This window comes from Sinocyclocheilus rhinocerous, unplaced genomic scaffold, assembly GCF_001515625.1.
Source record: "Sinocyclocheilus rhinocerous isolate Xijiao unplaced genomic scaffold, SAMN03320098_v1.1 scaffold1615, whole genome shotgun sequence".
NCBI lineage: Eukaryota > Metazoa > Chordata > Actinopteri > Cypriniformes > Cyprinidae > Sinocyclocheilus > Sinocyclocheilus rhinocerous.
Window position 1 is genome coordinate 279,518 of NW_015645292.1, and position 24,515 is coordinate 304,032.

At 35.7% G+C, this 24,515-nt stretch overlaps 4 protein-coding genes across 11 annotated transcripts in view; all 4 read left to right on the forward strand.

Annotated features, from left to right (window-relative positions):
* LOC107705891 (phosphatidate phosphatase LPIN2-like) overlaps positions 1-5,816 on the forward strand; it is a 22,931-nt gene extending 17,115 nt beyond the window's left edge. For both annotated transcript variants that reach the window (XM_016509401.1, XM_016509400.1), the window contains exons 11-20: positions 349-418; positions 497-589; positions 762-835; positions 1,427-1,556; positions 2,486-2,634; positions 2,719-2,805; positions 3,424-3,576; positions 3,672-3,786; positions 3,870-3,973; positions 4,803-5,816. In XM_016509401.1, the coding sequence (XP_016364887.1) occupies positions 349-418; positions 497-589; positions 762-835; positions 1,427-1,556; positions 2,486-2,634; positions 2,719-2,805; positions 3,424-3,576; positions 3,672-3,786; positions 3,870-3,973; positions 4,803-4,947 (1,120 nt within the window). In that variant the 3' untranslated portion in view covers positions 4,948-5,816. The remainder of the gene's footprint in view (positions 1-348; positions 419-496; positions 590-761; positions 836-1,426; positions 1,557-2,485; positions 2,635-2,718; positions 2,806-3,423; positions 3,577-3,671; positions 3,787-3,869; positions 3,974-4,802) is intronic.
* Positions 5,817-6,436: 620 nt separating this feature from the next.
* Positions 6,437-10,322, forward strand: LOC107705892 (E3 ubiquitin-protein ligase TRIM39-like). Of its 2 annotated transcripts, none has more exons than XM_016509402.1 (2): positions 6,437-6,593; positions 8,474-10,322. In XM_016509402.1, exon 2 carries the CDS (start codon positions 8,476-8,478, stop codon positions 9,904-9,906), a length of 1,431 nt encoding a protein of 476 aa, XP_016364888.1. In that variant the 5' UTR covers positions 6,437-6,593; positions 8,474-8,475; the 3' UTR covers positions 9,907-10,322. The 2 variants fall into 2 exon arrangements, with proteins under 2 accessions (XP_016364888.1, XP_016364889.1); XM_016509403.1 differs by lacking the exon at positions 6,437-6,593 and adding an exon at positions 6,846-6,881.
* Positions 10,323-10,902: 580 nt separating this feature from the next.
* tpra1 (transmembrane protein, adipocyte asscociated 1) lies at positions 10,903-21,422 on the forward strand. 2 transcript variants are annotated; one of them, XM_016509406.1, is made up of 11 exons: positions 10,903-11,044; positions 12,234-12,411; positions 13,626-13,758; positions 13,883-13,969; positions 15,236-15,308; positions 16,110-16,189; positions 16,872-16,982; positions 17,077-17,137; positions 17,228-17,330; positions 19,030-19,110; positions 21,004-21,422. In XM_016509406.1, exons 2-11 carry the CDS (start codon positions 12,248-12,250, stop codon positions 21,245-21,247), a joined length of 1,137 nt encoding a protein of 378 aa, XP_016364892.1. In that variant the 5' UTR covers positions 10,903-11,044; positions 12,234-12,247; the 3' UTR covers positions 21,248-21,422. The 2 variants fall into 2 exon arrangements, with proteins under 2 accessions (XP_016364892.1, XP_016364891.1); XM_016509405.1 differs by having other exon boundaries at positions 12,247-12,411.
* A 2,283-nt stretch (positions 21,423-23,705) lies between these two features.
* The window catches only part of LOC107705894 (MICOS complex subunit mic25a-like), a 24,461-nt gene continuing 23,651 nt past the window's right edge, over positions 23,706-24,515 (forward strand). For all 5 annotated transcript variants that reach the window (XM_016509410.1, XM_016509411.1, XM_016509407.1 and 2 more), the window contains exon 1: positions 23,706-23,919. In XM_016509410.1, the coding sequence (XP_016364896.1) occupies positions 23,836-23,919 (84 nt within the window). In that variant the 5' untranslated portion in view covers positions 23,706-23,835. The remainder of the gene's footprint in view (positions 23,920-24,515) is intronic.

Below are 24,515 nucleotides of genomic sequence, written 5' to 3' on the forward strand. Positions count from 1 at the left end.
CTACTGTAAATATATTATAACTTAATTTTTGATTAGTAATATGCATTGCTAAGAACTTCATTTGGACAACTTTAAAGGCGATTTTCTCAATATTTAGTTTTTTTCTCAGAATTCTCAATTTTTTTTTTGAGAATTATTTCTCAAATCTCAGATTCCAGATTTCCAAATAGTTGTATCTCGGCCAAATATTGTCCGATCCTAACAAACCATACATCAATGGAAAGCTTATTTATTCAACTTTCAGATGATGTATAAATCCCAATTTCAAAAAATTGACACTTATGGCTGGTTTTGTGGTCCAGGGTCACATATGGCTCTTGTTTTAGCTTTGTGGTCGATTTGTTTCAGGTATTATAACTGGGCTGTGGCGGCTCCAATGATTCTGTCAGTTCAGGCTTTCCAGAAGACTTTACCAAAGGTACATGGGGTCAGAGATCTTTGATTACCGCTTCACTGACTAACCATTCAGAGATAACGACTTGTTTTTCTGTCGTAGAGCACCATTGAGCAACTAGTCAAAGATAAGATGCCAAAAAAGTCTGGCCGCTGGTGGTTCTCCTGGAGGAGGAAAGATCTGAACAACATTGCGGTAAAAACTCAATCTGAAACCGAATCTAACAGTACAGAAATAAGTTTTAAGACATGAAACGAGCAACTCTGCTGTGCAATTTCCCTTTAAGAGACTGATAAGCCCAGTATCTGATGACTGCGCCTGAGTATCTCTAATGCTGCATTGCACATTCATTTTTTTCTCATATTAGGGAAGTCAAAAGCCTGACGCAGAGGGGAATCAGCTTGAAGCATCTGCCGCTATCGCTGGACCATCTTCACTGAAGTAAGATGCGTGTTTGCATGCATGCAAAAAATGATGCACTCAGTATTTTTTCCTGATTATAAACTTTGACAGAAATAATTGAGAAGGATATTTGACAAATCTGTTTTAACTCGCATATTGTTGCATGCTAGTTTGTTGCAAGCCATGCACCAGCACAAACCACCCATAGTGCACAAAAATTAGTTCAGATTCAATTAAAAAATGTCTAGAAAAAAACGTCATGCATTCACGCTAACAGGTGTCAGTATAAAACTACAGGACAAATAAGAGCCATCTAAACTAAATCAAAACTTTCAATTGAATGCATCACATTTTAAAGCACTTCCTTCTCTTTGCACTAAATCTCATGCAACCAAAGTTTTTTAAAATATTGCATAATTGTGTAAGCTTATTATGAAAGCAGCATGTACAGATGGGCTTCCTCTCTTATCCAGAGAGCACTTGACCTTTGACACACTGAGTCTTTCTTCAGTTTAACATGATGAAAGGCAGTATTAACAAGACTACTGGCTGACTGTGCATTGCTTATTTGATCTTTGACCCAGTAAATCCATGATTTGCTGTTTTTGTTTTGTGTTTCTGTGCATGCAGGAGTTCTGTTGAACTCTCGAGTGATGAGGATGGCTCTGTCTCCATGAGGAAGAACAGTGAAGCGATGGACACAGCGCAGTGCATCAGTCAGATGTACCGCAAATCCCTCCGGCTGACCTCTGAGCAGATCGTAAGAGTCACATCAACAGCATCATCATCATCTGTGTGTCGCAGAGTTCAGTCACCAGCAAGTCCTACTGTCTGGACATGAATTGAAAATTTATCTAGACATGCTTCCACGTCTAATTCAATTTCACCTCAAAAGAAATAAATAAGAAATAATATGTTGCATGTAGATAATATAAACCCTATTTTTAAGACCATTAATGCTCTTTTTATTACTGTGTTAAAGTAATGAGAGGGTTTTTTATGGAAGCTTGTTTCTGCCATGGGATAAAAAAATAAAAAAGTCACAATTCTGACTGTTTTTCTCGCTTTTCTGAATTTATATCTATTTTTCTCACTATTGTGATATATAAACTCAAAATTGCAAGACAAATGCAGAATTGTGAAATATAAACTTTAAATTCTGAGATTAAAGTCACAATTATTATTTTTTCATCCACAATAGCTTGTTTCTGCCACGGAATAAAAAATAAGGTAATTGCAACTTTTTATCTCACATTTTTGCGAGACAAAAATTGTGGGGGGAAAAAGTCAGAATTTTGAGCTAAAAAAAGTTTAAATTACCTTTTTATTTTTTATTCTGTCATGGAAACTGCTGCCATAGTTTTTTTTAGGTTTTTTGCATTACAATAATGATCATTTGGGTTGACAATTAATGTAAATGTCACAATGCAAAAAAAAAAAAAAAAAATTAATTGAAAATTAATTTTAAATAATATTTTGCATGTATATAATGAAGCTAGATAATATGAATTCATTACTACATTACAATAGTGAGTTTTTTGCATTACTTAACACTCCCAAATATAGGCTGCATTATTGAAAATACTACCTGAACATTTCTTACTGAACAGTTACTGTTCAATGTGCAATGGCTTAAATGAATTTCTGATATTTTCTCTGTGTGTGTGTGTGTGTGTGTGTGTGTGGCAGGAGAGTCTGAATCTGCGTGAAGGAGCTAATACGGTTGTGTTCAGTGTGACCACACAGTATCAGGGCACCTGCCGCTGTGAAGCTGCCATTTATCTGTGGAGCTACGACGACAAAATCATCATCTCAGACATCGATGGGACCATCACTAAGTGAGTCTCTCTGAATCTTTGCAGGATTTAGGTTACTGTCTTTGACATTACGCTGATGGTTGTTCACCTTTCTCTCTGTATCAGGTCAGATGCTCTGGGGCACATTTTACCTCAGCTGGGGAAAGACTGGACTCATCATGGCATTGCCAAACTATATCACAAGATACATCAGTAAGAAACACACACGCTTTAATTCTCAAGTTTCTGATTTAATAAAACACTTCTTGTTCACTATAAATATGTGCAATTTTTAATATTTAGTTTTGACAGATACAGAAACAGTTTAAAGCGGCAGCAATGCAAATATAGTGCTTTTCACCTGCTTTTCACCTGAGATGCACTATAAATTAGGGGATGTCATGTAATTAATTACATTGATTGGAATTAATTGCATATCTATATTTGCTGAGAAAGTCCAACTGGCATTTGCTTTGTTGCATCACATCTCGCTATTTTATTTTCAGTGTTGTGCTATGAGCATAAACAGTTTTAAACTTTCAACCATTCTGTTCGGGTCTGTTTAGCTGTTTTTGAATTATGTTATGTGATTTATTTGCATATATTAATTTATATAATTGATTTATTGACTGCCCTGTTAATACTTTTTTTTCAGTAAGGACGCATTAAATTGATCAAAAGTGACAGTAAAGACATTTATAATGTTACAAAAGATTTCTATTTCAAATAAATGCTGTTCTTTTGAACTTTTTATTCAAAAACCTACCAACCCCAAACGTTTGAATAGTAGTGTATTTATGAATAATCTTTGATATGGTTCCTCTCTTGCAGGAATGGTTATAAGTTCCTGTACTGTTCGGCTCGAGCTATAGGCATGGCAGACATCACTAAGGGTTACTTGCAGTGGGTAAATGATCAAGGAACGGTTCTACCAAAAGGGCCAGTGCTTCTGGCTCCCAGCAGCCTGTTCTCAGCCTTACACCGGTGAGCAGATACAGATCATTAATGTAGATCACAGCCATCTCTACCACTTCTGTTAATGTAAGTCTGTGTGTGTGTGTGTGTGTGTTCGTTCTCAGGGAGGTGATTGAGAAGAAGCCGGAGGTGTTTAAGATCGCCTGTCTCACTGATATCAGAGATCTGTTCAGTCCTGTCACACAGCCCTTCTACGCCGCCTTCGGCAACAGAACTAATGTGAGCTTTCCTTCAGTGTTACAAACATGTGCATCTCCCAAAAATGATGGGAAGGCCTGACTGTATTTGGCGCCTGTGTGTAGGATGCATATGCGTATAAGGAGGTGGGTGTACCTGAGACTCGCATATTCACTGTGAACCCCAAAGGAGAACTCATACAAGAAAAGACCAAAGGAAACAAGTCCTCGTAAGTCACATCTCACGCACACACAGACAAAAACACAGACACACTCAGACACGCACTCACACAGACAGACACACACACACACACACACACAGAAACAGACACACACACACACATAATGCATCCTTGATGGAATTTATTTTTTATTTTTTACTGACCCCATACTTTTAAAATATAGTGTATCATATTTTTTCAGCAAATACTTTTTTTTTTAACATTGATAATAATAAGAAATGTTTCTGGAGTAATAGCTGCCGAAAATTCAGCTTTGATCACAGGAATAAATTACAATTTTAAAATATATTCAAATAGAAAACGTTTCACAGTATCACTGTTTTACTGTATTTTTGGTCAAATAAATGCAGCTTTGGGGAGCAGAAGAGGCGTCTTTCAAAAACATTTAAAAATCTTAATGATTCCAAACTTTTTACCAGCATATACACAACCGAATGGTATCTTAAAGGAGTATTTCACCCAAAATGATTGTCATCATTTACTCACTTCTGTGTGAATTTTATTGTGAATAATATTCACAATAAAAAAAAGCAGTCATTTTGTTTGACTTGCGCGTGTGTGTGTGTGTGTGTGTCTGTGTGTGTGTCTGTGTGTGTGTGTCTGTCTGTGTGTGTGTGTCTGTCTGTGTGTGTCTGTATGTGTGTGTGTGTGTGTGTGTGTGTGTGTGCGCGTGTGTCTCTGTGTGTGTGTGTCTGTCTGTGTGTATGCGTGTGTGTGTGTGTGTGTCTGTCTGTCTGTGTCTGTCTGTCTGTCTGTGTCTGTCTGTCTGTGTGCGTGTGTGCATGTGCGTGTGTGTGTGTCTGTGTGTGTGTTTCAGATACTCTCATCTCAGCGAGCTGGTGGATCACTTCTTCCCCTTCATCTGTAAAGATCCAACCACGTCCTTCGACTGTCCCGAGTTCAGTCATTTCTCCTTCTGGAGAGAGCCGCTGCCTCCGCTGGACCTCGCTGACCTGATCTAGACACAAACCCTATCTGGAGTTCAGCTATACCTCTTTCTCAGCATTTCTTCTCGTTGTCCTCTAATGTTTATATGAGCCGAATGTGTCTGTGCATTTACAGCCAAACCTGCTGTAGCATTAAACCAGGAGACACACACACACACACACAACCCTGTGAATCTATGCAAACACAATGCTAATAGCATAACACTACACTGAGCATCTCTTTCTTCATCAGAAATGCCCAGAGAAGCTCTTTTGACCCCACAGATAAAAACAAACGCATTAAACTGTGCGAACGCCGCGTGTGCCTTCATATAAGCCCATGCACTGATCTGGGTTTCTCATGAATGTATGTTCATTTCAACTTCTCTGCCAAATAATGGCCTTTGACCGTTTCTAGTTTTTTAAAAATTATTATTATTATTATTTGTGTTCCTTTTAAATAATTTTTACTATTACTTTGAGTGGTTACTGTAAGAGTGTGAGTTTGTTTTATCAGCTGAACTGTATTTTTCTTTATTTTGAGCATTCAAATTGAGCTAAAACAAAGACAATCTGTATGTATTTGTCTTCCATTTGTTGTATTTAAAAGAACATTGAAACAATTAAAAAAACACTTTAAAGTTCACTTGACTGGACTTTCATATAGTTAGTGGTGTTTCCCAAAGTAAGCATCACCTGCTCCTTCATTAAATCCTTGCATCTTGCATACTTTAAATAAGGATGCATCCAAACGGTGAGCTCTGATAAAAACATCCTGGTTAGTTTTATGCTAATATCTGTACAGTAGTTGTGCAGTTCTGACATAAAGAAGGACATATCAACCAACAACGCTGTTCAAATAATATTACTGAAATATTGAATATTATATACTCAGTGTTATTTTTAGTTAGGTACACGTCTGACACTTTTTGACCAAAATAAAGAGATATTTTATTAATATTAATATTTTCTTTTTATTTATTATAAAAAATAACCCTCTAACACTAGCATTCTCTGTTCTTTTTCTATTCTTTTGACTTGTTTTTCTTTTTACTCATATATACTGTATATATATTATTGCCCTTTTGTTAGTTTTGACTGCTTTTATTGTCCTCATTTGTAAGTTGCTTTGGATAAAAGCGTCTGCTAAATGACTAAATGTAAATTACATGTTATAAATGCTTTGTTAAATAAAATGTTATTTATTAAATAATATATAAACGAGAAATAATTATTAAATGACAACTACCTCAATTAAAATTAAAAGTTCTCGTATAACAATTAAAAGTATTTTTTTTATGTTGACAATAACTGGCAAAAATATGTTGAAAATATATTGCTTATATGTTATTAATAAAATATTAAATAATAAAATAAAATATAAAAAAAAGATTTTTTTTATATTAGCAATTTATTTTCCTAAACTTTTTTTGGATGTTTTTCATATCAATAGAGCCGTTTTATTATATTTTTTCTTGTGTGGATTAAAATAAAAATACTAAATAAAGATGAATCATCCTCATCGTCATCTTCACACTTGTTTGTACAGTGTGTGAGTTACAGATGCATCAGGAAGCAGCAGGGTTTGTTCAATAAAGGTGTGTGTGGCTGTAAATGCAGATTACAGACACAATCACGATCATCACGAGCTGTGGATCTCGATGTGAGGAGCAAAAGCGCAGGTAAGTGCATTATACACACATTAAACCGACCGTTTTGAAATATTGTGACATTAGCTGAACCCATAAATGACCGAATCGATCCGGGTGCTGGAGGCGGCGCGACGGTGACGCCAGGAAAACCAAACTCACGGCTTCTGCGTCGCGTTTGGCTCGATTCACATGAAAACATCATATTGCGTTGCAATCATAACTAAACACAGCTCGACGTGCATTCTGGGTAAGACTTCCACGTTTTTATGCTGGAAAATGGCTGCACATAAAGAGCTGAAAGCTGCTCTGCCGCACGCGGTAAACAACAGCAGGGTTGAGATTTAGAGCTTGAAAGAGAGGCTTAGCGGTTCACTGAGCAGCCGGCTGTTCGAGGAAGGTGTGAAAGTCGAGCCTCGCTTGCACTGACGCGCCGCTAGTTGGCGTCCTGTCGCTTCAGTTTCTGATCACAAATGATGTTTATTTACAGATTAAAATGAGATATCCTTTTGTTTTGAGCGCATCATATCAACAAGACGGGCGATTATCAATATATTAAACTCAGAATCATGCTTATGTAAATCGATGTGAGATTAAAAAAAAAAGTTATGACATGAAACGTCGACAAACAGTTGTGACATAAAACAATTATGACAAAATTGTTGACCTTTTATGTCAGTTATGACTTGTGTCATAATTTAAACAATTTTTAATAATTATGACTATCTCAGAATTTCAAATGTTTATTTCCTAATTTCGAATTTATCCAATAACTATTACTTAGAATCTCACAATTTTTTATTTTTGTCATATTTATGACTTTTTATCTAATCTCGACTTCCTGTCTCATAATAATGGCTTAGTATCATACTTTAGATCATTTTGTGATGATTCTTTTTATCTCAAAATTTCAACTTTTTATCTTATAATTATGACTTTATCTCATAATATTGTGTTGTCATTATAACTTTTTATGCCATAATGACTTTTTATCTCATTATTATGACTTAGCATCTCATAATTTTGACAATTTTTATGTCATAATTATGACATTTTAAAAATTATGATGTACCAAAAAATGATGCTTAGGTAAATCATTGTTGTGAGATAAAATGTCATTATATAAATCATGACAAAATTGTAAGAAAAAACAAAAACAATTATGACAAAAGTTTTTGACCTTTTATGTCATAATTATGGCTTATTTCATCTTTTTATCTAATAATTCTATTTTTTTCTCAGAATTTCTATTTTTTGTCATAATTAAAATTTTTATTCCACAATTATGACGTAATTTAAAAATATCATAATTATGACTTTTTATCTCATAATGTTGACTTTGTCTCATAATTATGGCTTAGTTACATTTTGTGATAATTGACTTTTTATCTCAAAAATTGCAACTTTTTATCTCATTATTATGACTTAGCATCTCACAATTTTGACTTTTTATGTCATAATTATGACATTTTCAAAATCATGATGTACCAAAAAATTATGCTTAGGTAAATCATTGTTGTGAGATAAAATGTTTTTAATGTTCAGTTATGACATAAAAAGTAAAAATTGTTAGGAAGAACTCATAATTATGACATAAAAACAATTATGACAAAAGTTTTTGACCTTTTGTCATAATTATGACTTATTATTATTATTATTACTTATTATTGGCTTTTTATCTCAAACTTTCAACTTTTTAATCTCATTATTATGACTTAGCATTTCACAATTTGACTTTTTATGCCATGATTATAATTCTCCATGTTTTTTCCCATATGAGGTGGAAATGGGCTTCTAGGAAAGCCTGTTTTTTTTTTCATATTTCTCTCAAAATTGGGAGACTTTTTGTCTGTTTGCGTTAAAGCGAAAGGAGCATTGATGTAACTGTGCTTTTCTCTGTCTGCACTGCACAGTCATGATGGCACACAGGTCTCCTGATGGCTGTTTGGAGTCAGAGCTCACCTGTCCCATCTGTCTCCATCTCCTCCTCGACCCGGTCACTCTTCCCTGTGCTCACAGTTTCTGCCTGGTTTGTCTGGAGACACCAGAGAGGGACAACACTTCTGGATTTGATCAAGCACTTTGCTGCCCAGTTTGTGGACAGGAACATCTCAGCCCAGAGTCCCTGCCGAGAAACATCAAACTGAAACAGATAGTAGAGAACTACAAAGCCAACAGCATCAGTGGTGAACTTCAGTCCAGTGCAGAAGACAAGATAATCAATGACCGGCCATCTCCAGAAGACGCTGATGTGTGCAAATCAACAGATTCTTGGAAAAGCTCTCTGGTGGACGCTGAAACCAATGAACGGAGGTCTAGATTGAATCCCGTCATAACTAGTCTTCAAGAAAAGCTGGCTCTAGTAGATGATCTGGCGAGTAAGGAAAAGGCCAGAGAGGCTGCGGTTAAAGCGGCACACGCGGATCTGAGGAAAGATGTGAGCAGCTTATTGGAGGAGATCGCAGAGCTGGTGAAGACCTACAGCACGACTGCTTGGAAGCTTCTGGAGGCCGAGTTGAGACCCAGAGAAGATGCTGTTGGGAAAAGAGTGCGAATGCTGTCAGACCTCCAGAAGCAACTGAGAACGGCCGAACTTCAAGTCAACACGTTAATGGACGAGACGGATGACGCGTGTCTTAGTGACGTGGAGAACCAGGTCTCCAGCTTGACCCTGGAGCCTTTGCAGGACTCCTCCAGCGATCTGGAGTTATCCAGCAGTTTAAAAAAAGTCTGTGAGAAGATCGAGCACCAAAATACCCAACTCCGTCTCGGACTCGGATCCGCTCAGCGGGCTCTACGCGTCGTTCTCAACCCATCCGAGGTGACGTTCAACCCTGAAACCATCCATCCCAACCTGGTCTTGTCCGAAGACCTCAAAACGGTGTCTTTTAGCGCGGCCAAACAGCCGTATCCATCCAGATCTCAGAGGTTTACCAGTTTCTTCCAGGCTTTGAGCTCCCAGAGCTTCGTCCGAGGAGAACATCTCTGGGACTTCCAGGCTGAAGGCTGTGCTTGGGTTCTGGCCGTGTGTTACGGCGAACTGCCCAGATCTGGTTCTGGAAGCGGTCTGGAGAGCAGCGCTGGATCCTGGTGCCTCATGTACTGCGATAACCTTCTGAGGGCGTACGAGAAAGGAAAGGACACGCCGCTTAGACGCACGCCGTCTCTGAAGAGAATGGAGATACGCCTCAGCTTTAGCACCGGCACTTTAGTGTTTAACAGCGTCAGCGATTTAAGTGGGGATAAAACTCACCTGCACACTTTTAAAGTCAGCTTCACGCAGCCGGTGTATCTGGCTGTAAGGATGATGTCTGGTCAACCCAAAGCACACATCACTGTAAACTAGTGATTGACCACTAGAGAAACCCACTTGCTTCTGCATTGCTTTCACCTTATGCAACCAACTGCTAAAATAATTTCTTAGACCTTATTCATCCATACTTATCCTGTTGTCACGATGTTATGATGCAGTACGTCATTAATGTTCACTTACGCGCTCAATGCATCTTGCTGCACTAGATTGTCACATGCATTCTGTTTGCATTATTTTATTTAATCAATATGCAGTGTTCCTCGACTCGTGTTCGACATTTGTTTAACTTCAATAATAATAATAGCATGTTTGTTAATACTTGCATTATTTTTTTTTAATCAATATGCAGTGTTCCTCAACTCATGTGTTAGGTTTTGAGAATGTGACATTTGTCTAACTTCAATAATACAAGACCACATTACATTGAAAACAATTCTAATTCTGTTTCTATGCTGTGCTTTTCTTTTAACATGTTTGTTAATACTTGTTTCTGTCTAAATTTAAATAAACAGCATCTACCCTTTTCTAGATATTGTATTATAGTGTATTATTTACTGTATAAATATAGTATCTTATTGTCTTTTTAAAACCCTAAGGTTTGTTTTATTTTAATTTTGTCTTTTATTTTGAAGGGTTCATCGACTTCTAAAGGGCGGATAGACTTTTATTTTGAAGTGTAGTCTAGATGGTGCCTAGACGGTGTCGTTTTCGTTTTTATTATATAAATATAAATTTTAGTGTTACTTATTATCATCAAAACTATGTAATGTTAAAGCATAGATGTGCACATGTGAATTATGTTTTTAAATAAGATTTAAATATAAGTAATTTAACAAATAACACGTGCAAATCATTAAATATTAGTAGTGCAATCTAAAATAAAAAAATAAAGCAAATGAAATAAAGATACGGTGCAGAGTAAGCTATAAAAGTAGCAATAAAAAGTACACACATGTATTAAGTGGTCGCTTTGAGTCTTTTATTATGAAATGTCGCATAGATGGCCGCCATCTTTGATACGATGACGCATTCACGCCGACTGACGCATCAGTTTCATCCCGTCTGTAAACAACAAACACCGACGAAAGTTATTATGCCTCAGCTAATAACTTATGATCCCGTTAATACTGAAGCACAGCAGCCTCTGATCTGAGATCATCAGCAGTTAAAGGTGAGCGGTGTTTTTGAGGCTCATCAGCTGATAAATCCGTGCGGTGTGTGTGAATTAATTGTGTCATATGATAACGTTACATGATCAAATAAACATATCGCACTCGTGCAGAAAACATACAGATAGATTCACCTTCACTGACGCTTTATGCTTGTGTTCGGATCAGTGTGTGTTGCTTTTGGTCACACTGACTGTGAGTGTGTTATGTAACGTCATATTCCCGCGGAGAAACTTTGTTACATTTCATGAATTCGAAACATTCCGATCTCTTACGAAATGTAACATTTTTTTATTAAATTGATTTGAAAATGTTTGTGATACCTGATTTAAGACAGTTAGTAAACTGACTCAAAGTGAGGCTGTTATTTTACAATTATGTATATACGATTACAGTATTTATTAATATTGTTTATTTTTATATTTTTTGTTTGCATTTTAACTTGCTATGTGCTTTGTAATTTTTATTAGTTTTGAAATTAAATTTCAGTCTAGCTTTAATTTCTTTTTATTTCACTTTTACTTCTAAGTTCATATTTCAGTTTTAGTAATTTTAGTACTTAAACGTATTTATTTCAGTTAGCTGCCAAGGCAACATTTCTAATTTTTACATTTTAAAGTCCTTTTTATGTTCAACTATTGTGTCTCATTCCCGCGGAGAAACTTTGTTACATTTCATGAATTCGAAACATTCCGATCTCTTACGAAATGTAACATTTTTTTTATTATTAAATTGATTTGAAAATGTTTGTGATGTCTGATTTAAGCCAGTCAGTAAATTGTCAAATTGGGGCTGTTATATTAATATTATTCATATACTGTTACAGTTTTTGTTCATATTTTAATTAGTGTTTATTTTTTATTTTCAGTTTTCATTTTAACTTTAGTAATATTGCTATGTGCTTTGTAATTTTTATTAGTATTTTTAATTATATTTCAGTCTAGCCTTAATTTCTGTTTATTTCAGTTCATGTTTCACATTTCAGTTTTAGTCATTTTAGTACTTAAACTTGTTTATTTCAGTTAGTTGCCAAGGCAACAAGTCTTTTTTATGTTGGACTGTTGTGTCATTGTGTTAAAATGACACAGTTGTGAATCTAATCATCTATTATTAACGCCTAGAAATTGGTGTTTTGCATGCAAATAGTAGTTTGTATGTTATATGTGTAAGTATGAATGTAAACTGAAGCAGAGGTTTAATCCAGAATGCTGGAGACTGTGACTGATGGGGGAAGTTTGCTCCATTATGCCAATACCAGTGTGTTTCCCACCGCGGACAACAGCTCTGAATTCAACCCTGACCATGAGAACAACATCACCAAACCACACAGATGCCTGCAGATCCTGTACGACGACATCGGACACTCAAGGTACGGCCGTTTCTTCTGTAGGAAACATACGTGTGCTTATTGCTTTTATGTGATATGTGAAATATCACTGCACATTCATGCATGTCTGATATATGGAGTTGCTGTAAATATGCAAGAAGTCTGGGATCTTTGCCAATGCCTGAATGTAGTTTCTAAGCTCATATACTGAAGAGTTTCTCTCAGATACAGATGATCTTGTGTAGGAACAGTAGACGCTTGTGTGAAGCGTGTGAAATGTGATTTTAGTGCTGGAGGATTTTTTACATGAGCTTTCAGTTCTGCTTTCGTTTCTGTGCTGTAACGACTCTGTCAAACGGGACTGTCCTCTGTAATTTTATTAAAGGGGTCATATGATGCGATTTCAAGTTTTCCTTTCTCTTTGGAGTGTTACAAGCTGATTGTGCATAGATAAGATCCCTGAAGCTGCAAAGACTAAAGTCTCAAAACCAAAGAGATATTCTTTATCAAAGTTAAGACACTGCCACGCCCCCCCTGGGCTTTGTGTTCCTTTGAGGACTTTCGTGTTACTGAATGTCTTCAGTGGCAGCAGATGTTTGGTGGTTTTCATGACAACTCTCCTTGTTTTTTTTAAAATCATAAATCAGCAAATTAACTAGAAAGAAAAACAGTAGGTCTATTGTTTTGGGTTGTCTGTTGAATGTTGTCAGTAAACTTCAGAGAAAAGATTTTCAAACTTGCACCAAAAAAGAACAATATTTCCTATGAAACTTGAGCTGTGGCAGTCAGAATAATATTCTCATTACAATAATGTTTTATTTTAAACTACTGTTCAGAAGTTTAGTGTCAGTAAGATGTTTTTGAAAGAAGTTTGTTCTGCTCACCAAGGCTGCATTTATTTGATCAAAAATACAGTAAAAGAAGAAAAAATGGTTTTCTATGTGAATATCTGTTAAAATGTAATTTATTTCTGTGATCAAAGCTGAATTTTCAGCATCATTACTCCAGTCTTCAGTCTTGTGTGTGTGCTTTGTGTGTGTGTGTGCTGTGTGTGTGTGTGTGCTGTGTGTGCTGTGTGTGTCTGTGTGTGTGTGTGTGTCTGTGTGTCTGTGTGTGTGTGAGTCTGTGTGTGTGTGTGGTCTAGTATTGTAGTCATAAATGGCTGGTTTCTGTGCTGTTTAATGAACACTGTGTCACAGCAGTAAAGCCTCTGTTTTGGTCTGATTCTTGACTGTTCCTCTATGTTTCTCCGTCAGGGTTCGTTACTGGGACGTGATGCTGCTCGTCCCAAACGTGGCTTTCCTGGTCTTCCTGATGTGGAAGCTTCCTTCTGCTCGCGCTAAGATCCGTCTGACCTCCAGCCCCATATTCGTGGCCTTTTATATCCTGGTAAGCAGCAGAAACTGCAGTGTGTAAGTTTGCGTTCAGTGGGAGCCTCTGCTTTCTGTCACTCCACACCTGTGCTGTGCTGCTCAGGTTTGCTGTAACGGACTCTTTCTCTCGTGCCGTTCAGGTGTTCGTGGTGGCGGCTGTAGGAATCACACGTGCCATCGTCTCCATGACCGTCAGCACATCCAGCGCCGCCACACTCATAGACAAGGTGAAAACACACACATGAGGACTTCATAGTGACGTCTGTGAATCTTGACTTAATTATGGTACTGTATAGCTAATAACAAAATCCTAATCCTGGTGTTTTCATGAACCATTATTCTTTTCATGACACTAACAAAAAGCCCTTTTTTATTTGAGCTTTTGTGGACATAGTTCTGTACTTTTGCTCTGTCTTGCACTGAAAATATATTCATGTTTACAAACATTTAATGTCTTTAGGCTTTTCTAGCCCTTCCAACTACTCTCGTATTTTCTCCATTCAGTACAAAATCAACGAATGCTGAAAGAGTACTTCAATCCAGGGTCAGAAATGAACAAGGGCCACAGAACGTGATAAAAATGGCTAAATATTCAGCAGCTAGTGCTGGGGTCAAAACATGACTCTATTGACTCTAAATGCCTCTATTTTTATCCTGTTATCTAAGCTTTGATATTGTGATTTCATTATATTCCATTCCAGACCTATCAGGATTGCTACTTATTTGTTGTGTTTTGACATACACTCAATTTTCAGTCAGAAAATGTTCATACTGTGAGAACTTTTATGCATTAAACTGATCAAAAGTGACAGTAAAGACATTTATAATGTTACAAATAAATGCTGTTCTTTTGAGCTTTCTGTTCATCTGTGAATCCTGAAAAATAAAACGCATCACGGTTCCCACATAAAACATGCAGCAGCACAACTGTTTTCAACATTGATAATAATCAGAAATGTTTCTTGAGCAGCAAATCAGCATATTAGAATGATTTCTGTAGTAATGATGCTGAAAATTCAGCTTTGCATCATAGAAATAAATGACATTTTAACAGATATTCACATAGAAAACATCTATTTTAAAATGTAATAAGTTTTCACAATTTTGCTGTTTTTACTGTATTTTTGATCAAATAAATGCGGCCTTGGTGAGCAGAAGAGACTTCTTTCAGAAACATTTAAATCTTACTGACGCCAAACTTTTAAACAGCAGTGTATTTAGTGAAATGTGATAGTCGGTGAGAAGTTGAGGTGGAGCAAGTTATTATATTATGTTGATGGATTATAAAACAAACATTTATTTAATTACAATAATGTGACTGATGAATCCTTCATAATCAGAGCAGGAACATAAATTAAGAAAGTAAATACAGTCTGTTCTGACTTCATGTGTTGACTCGTGTTAGGTTTGCTGATGCTGTAATAAATGAACACAGTGAGAGGATTGTGCTGTAATTGTGATGTAAATCATCAGTGATTTCTGTGTGTTTACAGGTGCTTTGGGAAATTACTCGGTTCTTTTTATTGGCTATTGAGCTCAGCGTCATCATACTCGGACTGGCTTTTGGTACGTTCCTGCATTATCAGTCTTAACTATTTTTGTTAACTCTTTTATTTATTTATTTTTTTGTGTGCTTTTATTTTTATATTTTTTGTTGTCATTTTAAGTTTTAGTAATTTTGTTATGTGCTTGTCATTTTTATTAGTTATTTTATATTTCTATTTAGCTTTTTTTTTTTTTTTTTCAGTTTGAGTAATTTTAGTGCTTAAACTTATTTATTTCAGTGAGTTGCCAAGCCAACATTTTTTATTTTAATTTGTACATTTTTAAGTTAATTTTTTTAATCTAATATTTTTATTTCAGCTGTATATCAATTAATAAAAAATATTAAAACAAAACATTTTTTTTTTTTAGGTTTAGTTATTTTTTTGGTGACACTTTAGTTTAGGGACCAATTCTCACTATTAACTAGTTGCTTATTAGCATGCATATTATTAACATATTAGCTGTTTATTAGTACTTATAAAGCACATATTCTGCATGACCATATTCTAGGTCCACCCCATACCTAAACTTAACAGCTACCTTACTAACTATTAATAAGCAGCAAATTAGAAGTTTATGGAGGCAAATGTCATAGTTAATAGTTAGTTAATAGTGAGAATTGGTCCTTAAAATAGTGTGACCTTTTTTGTAGTTTTAGTTAACAGTAGCAACGCTAGTGGCAGTGACTTCCATGTTTTGTGAATGTACATGTTGCATTGTAACTTACTGTGCAGTGAGAGCCCATGAAAACGAAGCGTGTTTTTTTAAGTATGTGCTGCACTTCCTGCTAAAGTGTGGTGTTTGCTGATTGTGTTTGCTCAGGCCATCTGGAGAGCAAGTCCAGCATCAAGCGTGTGTTGGCCATCACTGCGGTGCTGTCTCTGGCCTACTCCATCACACAGGTGTGTTACACAACAGCCATTTACTACACATCTATATACATTTATTAGGGAAAAATAGCTATATATATATATATATATATATTAGGGGTGTAACGATTCACGTATTCGTATTGAACCGTTCGGTACGAGGCTTTCGGTTCAGTACGCATTACAAACCAAACGATTCTTTTTAGTAATCCTATTACATTTGGAAAATAAAAGAGCTTAAAGTGTGTGAAATATAATGTACTCCAGGTTGTGACGGTGAGGTAGTTCGTTATAGTTTTCTTTTATTCGCTTTTAAATGGCTTGTAAATGCTTGTGCGCATTTTACTTTCACTTTCGAATTAGCAGCAATTCGGCGTCAATTGATTAAATGGACAACAATAACCAATCCAATGTATATTTGACGTTTGAGGCTCAATACTATAGAAAAGCACTAAAGGTTTTTCAGTTAGAGTGTTTTCAGCTTGTTTATTTTCATATAAAAATGATAATGTTCAGTCAGCTGGGTATTAATGCAAGTTACACCCCATATATATATATATATATATATATATATGTATATCCTTAACAAAACATCTGTTGAGTTGGATGTTAATTCAGAAACCGCTCTGACTGAAGTGTGTAAAAACCCCCTTATCTGTGGTAAATTCACTTCTAGTGAGTTATTGCTTTAATGCAGCGTGTCTTGCTCTCTCAGGGGACTCTGGAGATTCGTTTCCCGGACAAACATCTCTCCGCTAAAGACTTCAACATCTACGGCCACGGCGGGAGGCACTTCTGGTTGGCCAGTTCCTGTTTCTTTTTCCTGGTGCCTAATTAAATACTTCTCCTTTCTTTTGAAACCACCTTGTGTTTGTGTATTTAATTATTAATGTTTAATTCCGCGTTATAATCTGTTTTAGGTGTATTCCCTGATAGTCATCCTACCTAAGACTCCAGTCAGAGAGAGGATCTCGTTGCCATGTGAGTACACGCAGGGTTTGAGTGTTTATACTGTACAGTAGGAATCGTTCACAGGATGATGTGAATGTGTTTCTGGTTCTCGTGCCGCAGCGAAGAGGAGTTTTTACGTGTACGCTGCCATCCTGTCCCTGCTCAATCTGGTTCAGGGTTTGGGAAGCGCGCTGCTCTGTGCCGACATCATCGAAGGCCTGTGGTGAGGATTCATCTCTTTCTGTCAGACATACACTGCTGGATATTAGCAGTGCAATTAGCCAGTTAACAGTTAATGCATTGTATACATATATATACAATGCATATAGTTGACACATATGTATATATATATGCATATATTAGAGATGCACTGATACTAAATTTCTCAGCTGATACTACTCGTGTGGTACATAATATTAGAGGTTAAAATTAACAACAAAACTATTGTATTCAATTCTATTTATTTTCAGAAGTTATACATCGCATTCAAATAAAAACATTTGTATACGGCACAATGCCTTATGAAAATTAACCATGGTTTTACTACAAATAAAACCAAATAAACATGGTTACTGTGGTTAAACCATGGTAGCCACAGGTTAACCATGCATTGGTATCTGTAGTAAAACTGTGGTTATATCAATGGAAATTCAATTCAAGTTTATTTGTATAGCGCTTTTCACGATACAAATCGTTGCAAAGCAACTTTACAGCAAATTAAGTTTCTACAGTATTAGTGGTAGCTTATCAGTGGTGACTGTCAGTTAATGTACATATTGCAGAAATGTACGGAAAAATCTATTAAAGACGTAATAAAACAGACGATGAACACTATTAACAACAATTATTATATGATGCAATCAAACTTATAGCAAAATGTGGTAGTTCTGTATGTTGTTTCAGGGTTGGCATCATCTGAGGTCCTCTGAGGGGTAATAATAACCCTGAGGGGAAATCAATAAGCCAAAAAAAAAAAAACATGGTTACTACACTTTTACTATAATAAAACCATGGTTAATTTTCGTAAGGGAATTGCACATAAGGTTTTTTTTTTTTCATAAAAAAAAAACTTGTCTTCATGACTAATCCTGACAGATTTATTCGTACATACATATATATATATATATATATATATGTATGTTCATTCATGTTTATTTTGTGCTATAACTTGTATTAAAGTGAAAGAGACTCGCGCTGCCGCTTGAACTGAAGTGGCTCTGGTGATCTGTCACGACACATCTAAGAGTATCAAAACGGCATTTATTGTTTGAATTTTGTGAATTTGAGAGCTGAGAGTTTGTTTCTTATCAGAAGTAACAAAGCACAAAGCTCTTTGCGATTATTGTATGCGAGACACATTACAAATAATGTTTTGTGAAGGGAAACCCGTGGATCTGGCAACCCTGGCTTGAACTATTGGTGATCCATAGGGTCAAATAAACCCAGTGTTTACGGCGCAGCGTTAATGCGTTATTATTGCTTTAACTTGGACAACACAAGAAAGATTTTCTTCACACAAGTTGCGGACTGACACGGCTGGCCCTTTTGATTGACATGAAATAATCGGCCCTGGTCTTTGGCCGATAGTGCAGGTAATCGCAACAATACCAATTATTGGCCGATACATCAATGCATTTCTAATAGATATATTATCGGCATGAATTTTGAGTGAAAAGATTGAGAAATGAACATAAATTTGACAATTTCTTTGGTTTTTCCCATGATTTGAGAATACTACAAAAACAACAGAAATACTGAATATTTACTAACTTAAAAAAACTTAAATATGTCTTCATTTTATATCATACTATTTATTTGTTTTACCTTCAAAATGCTAAAAATGATTTCTGTCCCAGTTTAAATGGATGCCAGATCATCAGCGTGGTTTCAAACGCTGTATCTGCTCCTCTGTGTGTTTGCAGCTGTGTGGATGTGACCACATTCCTGTACTTCTCCGTCTTTGCTCCTCTGATCTATGTGACGTTCCTCAAAGGATTCTTTGGGTAAGTAGGTCCACCTGCTGTAGATGCTTCACTCTGTCACAGGATATTACAGACGTGTCAGTCGACCTTGCTGTAGTTCTGCATGTGGAGCTGAGTGTCTGTAACTGAACTCACAGAGCAGATGAACAAGCCGCTGTGGTTTTCAGCTTCCTCAAAATGCCATATTCTACACCTTTGTTGGACTTTATTTTTAATTCAGGCACCAAAAGCAGTCAAGCGTGAACTGGGGAAGTTTTGAGTTCACATCAAACTCTTTTATTTTAAAAGAGCAAGAGAAATGCTGTTGTCCATGATATGGCTGCACTAAACACCACTTTAAAGACATGTTGCCAGCCGTCACATTATCATACAAGCTTGTGCTCTTTCTGTTGAACGTCTGTGGATGTCTTTTGTGTTTGGATAGTTTTAAACTGAATCTTACAGAAATTATCCAAAGATGTGGTGAAATCAGAGCACTTATGATACCAAGAAAGGATAAAAGTGGTTATTTCCCTGTTCCAAACCTTTTAAAAGAAAAACAAATCCTATGCAGTCTTTATTGAGGTGCCTAAATGTACAAAAAGAGTTGTTAAAAACACGATTACAGATGTCACCGACAGTCATTGTGGTTTTAGACATATTGTACAAAATGATACATACACTTTATTTGGATGCCACTAATATTATATGGTTTTTGCATATCGATAATTCATAGTTAACATACATAATTTCTCCTCAATAACATTAAAAGCATAAAAAAGATTACCATTATGTTCTACCATTCAAAATGTTTTGGGTCAAAAAAACCAAGGCAACATTTATGTGATCAAAAACACAGTAAAAACAGAAATTTTGTGAAATATCCTTACAATTTTTATGACTGCTTTAGATGTGAATATATTTAGCATCATTACTGCAGTCATCAGTGTCTATGGAAGCTCATTTCCACCTCGTAAGAAAAAAAATCATAATTATGACATAAAAAGTTGAAATTATGAGATACTGAGCCATAATATAAAAAGTCGCTATTTTGACATAAAAAGCCGATATTGAGAAAAAAAGTCCTAATTATGACAGAAGTGAAAATTATGACATAAAAAGTCAAAATTGTCACAATTGTTTTTGTCATAATTGTGAATTTTTCTAAAAATATAGACTTTTTATATCATAAGTTTGACATCTCATAATTGTCCTTTTTTAATCTCATAATTATGTAATTTTATCTCGTAGAACTAAGTTTAACTTCAGTGTCAATGGCCCATTTCTGACACATAAAGAAACATTGAGAAATCATAATTATGATATAAAAAGTCCTAATTTTGAAATTATGAGATACTAAGTCATAATTATGAGAGAAAAAGCCATGATTATGACCTAAAGGTACATTTTTGTCATTTTGTTTTATGTCACAATTATGACTTTTTCTAATAATTTCGACTTTTATCTCATAATTTTTTTTTTATGTGCTCCCATGAGTGTCACATGATCTTCAGAAATCATTCTAATATGCTGATCTGCTGCTCAAGAAACATTTCTGATTATTATCAATGTTGAAAACAGTTGTGCTGCTTCATATTTTTGTGGAAACGGTGATACATTCTATTTTTCAGGATTCACAGATGACTAGAAAGTTCAAAAGAACAGCATTTATTAGAAATATAAATCTTTTGTAACATTATAAATGTCTTTACTGTCACCTTTGATCAATTTAATGCGTCCTTGATGAATAAAAGTATTAATTTATTTCAAAAAATCATACTGACCTCAAACTTTTGAACAGTAGCGTATGTTTAAAAATGCATGCAATGATAAGAACAGCAAGAATGACGTCCTGTCCAAAATGAAACTATTTTAATATGATCTTCAGGCTCAAGATGACAGTCTTCTTCTAACATCCTCCTCATTTCCCTTCAGTTCCGAGCCCAAAATCCTCTTCTCCTACAAGTCACAAATCGATGAGCCGGAAGACTCAGACGTTCACCTGCCCAACACCTCGTCCTCGGGTCTGGGCCGGAAAGATCTGGATCACGGCTCGTACTCCAGCACGCAGATCGACGGCTCCGGAGCGTATCTGGACGACGTGGTGTCGGGGCCCTTCAGCGGAGGACACAGCATCAACAGCATCGACAGCGACCGCTGGAGGGCCCTCAACGCCTGAACACGCTTTAACACTGACCTGCACCATGCTGTTCAACACAGACCAACATTTGAGCTCAGTCTGTCATGTACTGCCTTGATTTGGGAACAGTTTTCACAGTCAGTGCTGTTATTTAAAGGGATAGTTCACCCAAAAATGAAAACTCTGTCATTAATTACTCACCCTCATGTCGTTCCAAACCCGTAAGACCTCCGTTCATCTTCGGAACACAAATTAAGATATTTTTGATGGAATCTGAGAGCTGTCTGACCCTGCATAGACAGCAATGCAACTGAAATGTTCCCAAGTCCAGAGACTTTATTCAACAATTCGTCTCCTCCACATCACCCTGTAGCGCCTTTTTGGAGAATATCAGCTGGAAGTAAACAGCGTATGCTGTTCTGTGTCAGCTGCGTCACACGGATATGTTAAGATTGATTTCAGTTTTATTCCATGAATCCAACATTCCTTGTGAAACACCAGTGCTCTTAATTCTACATTTGTGTACTCGGCGCTGTACCGTGGGCAGGTTTATTGGACTTTGTGACGTGTGTAATCCAATATATTTCTGCTGAAACCATAATCGATCGCTGTTAGCTCATCTCTAGGTGATTTCAGACTAGTTTCTGAGTTATGCTACTGATACCGGCGAAATGTTTGCTCATATTTTGATGCTCGTGTTTATTTTGCACTGATTTGCTTGCTAGTTTGAAAGCTTAAGGACCCTGAAATCTACTTTGACTGTGTTCATATGCTTCATGTGGACCGAGCGTTCATCTAGACATTTGTAAAAGCATTTATTTCTCAGTGCTATATCATAGTTTTGAAAATGTTTTCTTTGGATTTTTATTTATTTTAGTTATCTGATGAATTTTAGACTTGGGCTCAGTTCTTAAAGTGAAAGCTTATATTGTGAGCTTGATCTTTGTCCATCTTTGTAATTGATAATGAAAACGGAAACGGCTCAAGTCAGGTTTGTCATAACATCATTCCATGTGGGAGAAAGTGGGAAAAAAAAGGACCATACTGGGAAAAATCATTTGTTTTATTTGATAAAATACAAGTTAATTACAACACAACTTTTGTTGCACAGAAAAAGAAAAAAAAATCTTCAATTAAATTTGGCCTGAATAAAATGCTTGTTTCTTATTGCTTATTTCTCATTGCTCTTTAAATATGAGTTGAGCATGAAGAGAAGATGTTTCATGATTAAACTGTACCTATGTAGAGATGTGTGTGAATGATCTGCTATGGATTTATGAACAGTGGATTTTAAGTCTTAATTAATTTTTGGAGTTTTAATTTTTGCACTGAAACGCCACTGGAAATGAGTTGTAATATAATCTGAAATTCAGTGCAAATTGTCATTTTGCTCATAACCAATGCTTCGCTCTGCGTGTTTATTTCATTTTTTGATCTTGTAGCCTGTCAGTAGAAGCATATCTCAAATATATTTTGTGTTTTTTCTTCCCTGAAATGCTTTGTTTAAGATCAGGGTATTTATTCTATCAGTCTATAGCAGTAGATTAAATGTTATAAAGCTTATTTTGATCAGATGAACACTGAGCTGAAGTCCAGCACTGTCTGGAGTCACGCGGACAACAGAGGACTTTTATTTTGGAACACACTTCCAGTGTGGTTTTCACAAGCAGGAAGTCGTCAGCAGTTCTGAATTACACTTTTTTTATTTTCATGTAATCACTAAAAGAACGGTTTTACATTTGAACATTCTAGATAAATACATTGTTTCCATTCTGTGACTTGTGCTTTCATTTATATGTGTTTATTTCGAAAAGGCTTCATGTGTCATGTGATGGCTTTATTTTTTTAATGAGAACATTGTCAACAAATAAGGGAGAGATTAAAATACAAAAATATAAAAAATAATTATAATAATAATGAAAAAAATACAAGACGGGTATATAATTAAACAAAACACATCAAGGCTCTCAACTTAAAGATATTTTTATTGCAAGTCACCATTTCTGCAGAATATTAACACCATTGCTGTGTGAAGGAAATAAAGACGTATGTCGTTAAAATTTACTGTAAGAAATAAAAACAGAAAATATGAATAGATAGATAAAATAACATTAATTTTACATGAAAAACAATAAGAGCAAATTAAAAGAGCAAAATAAATTTATTATCATTATTATAATTATTATTTGTGTACCATTTCATTCATTCATTTAATAATAAAAAACGATTTTTCATAATTTATATAAAAAAACATTGAAGAATAAAATGTCACTACAAAAAAAATGTTGCTTTGTGGAGCGCTTTCAATATAAGCACATAAATTGTATGAAGTTTATGACTAATGTGAAAGGGAATAGATACAAATAAGCAAGTAAAACAGCAAGCAAACAATTAAAATGAATGAATGAATATTTTAAAATGTTTTCCTCCCGCGACCTCCATGTGACGTCAGTGCTTTGAATATAACTACATTTCCCATCGTGCCTTTCGCGGTCACGTGATGCCTGATAACCCGTAATAGGATGTTTGATGATTTTATCCGCATGTAGCGGGACACAGTGACCCTGAAGTGAGTCGGGGTGATTTTATTCCTCTTGTTGTTGAGTATCGGGGTGGTTTTCGGGCTGATGGGGGCCGCGGACAGCAGGAGCAGATCGGTGTCGTTCGGACTGGATGAACAGGACAATGTCAGGGTCCTTCACGGAGTTCAGGTGACACTCACTCAGCACAACACCTGCACGATACTACTGTACCGCTGTATGCTTTCAATGAGAGATTCTATTGTAATTGTGCTTTTATGAACAGAAGTCTGTAGTAACTGACCCTGTTGTCCTCTTATGAACTTCAGTGGCTCTGAGAAATGAAAGTATCAGTTGATCTGTTAGTCTTTCACTGCTTTTATTGCTTCATATGTGATATAATGATAAATTTGCATGTTTAACCTCATGTCTTGTTTGCTTGGATCTAATGTGCTGTGCAATAGAAACCTGGACAGTAATTTTATCTGCTCTCACTCAAGGTCAAAGACACAAAACAGTGAGATAAGACTGATCTCTGAACAGTGAGAGCTGTGTTATTTGTTGTTTTTTGTTTTTTGAGAGCTATGTATATATATATATATAATGTTTTTTTTTTGTCATTTGTCAGAATTTTACTCAATTAAAAATCACTGCGTTTAGCCAAAAGCATACTTAAGTTAAAGTAACACACACACACACACACACACACACACACACACATATATATATATATATATATATATACATTTTTTGAAGCACATATATATATATTGTTTTTATATACATAC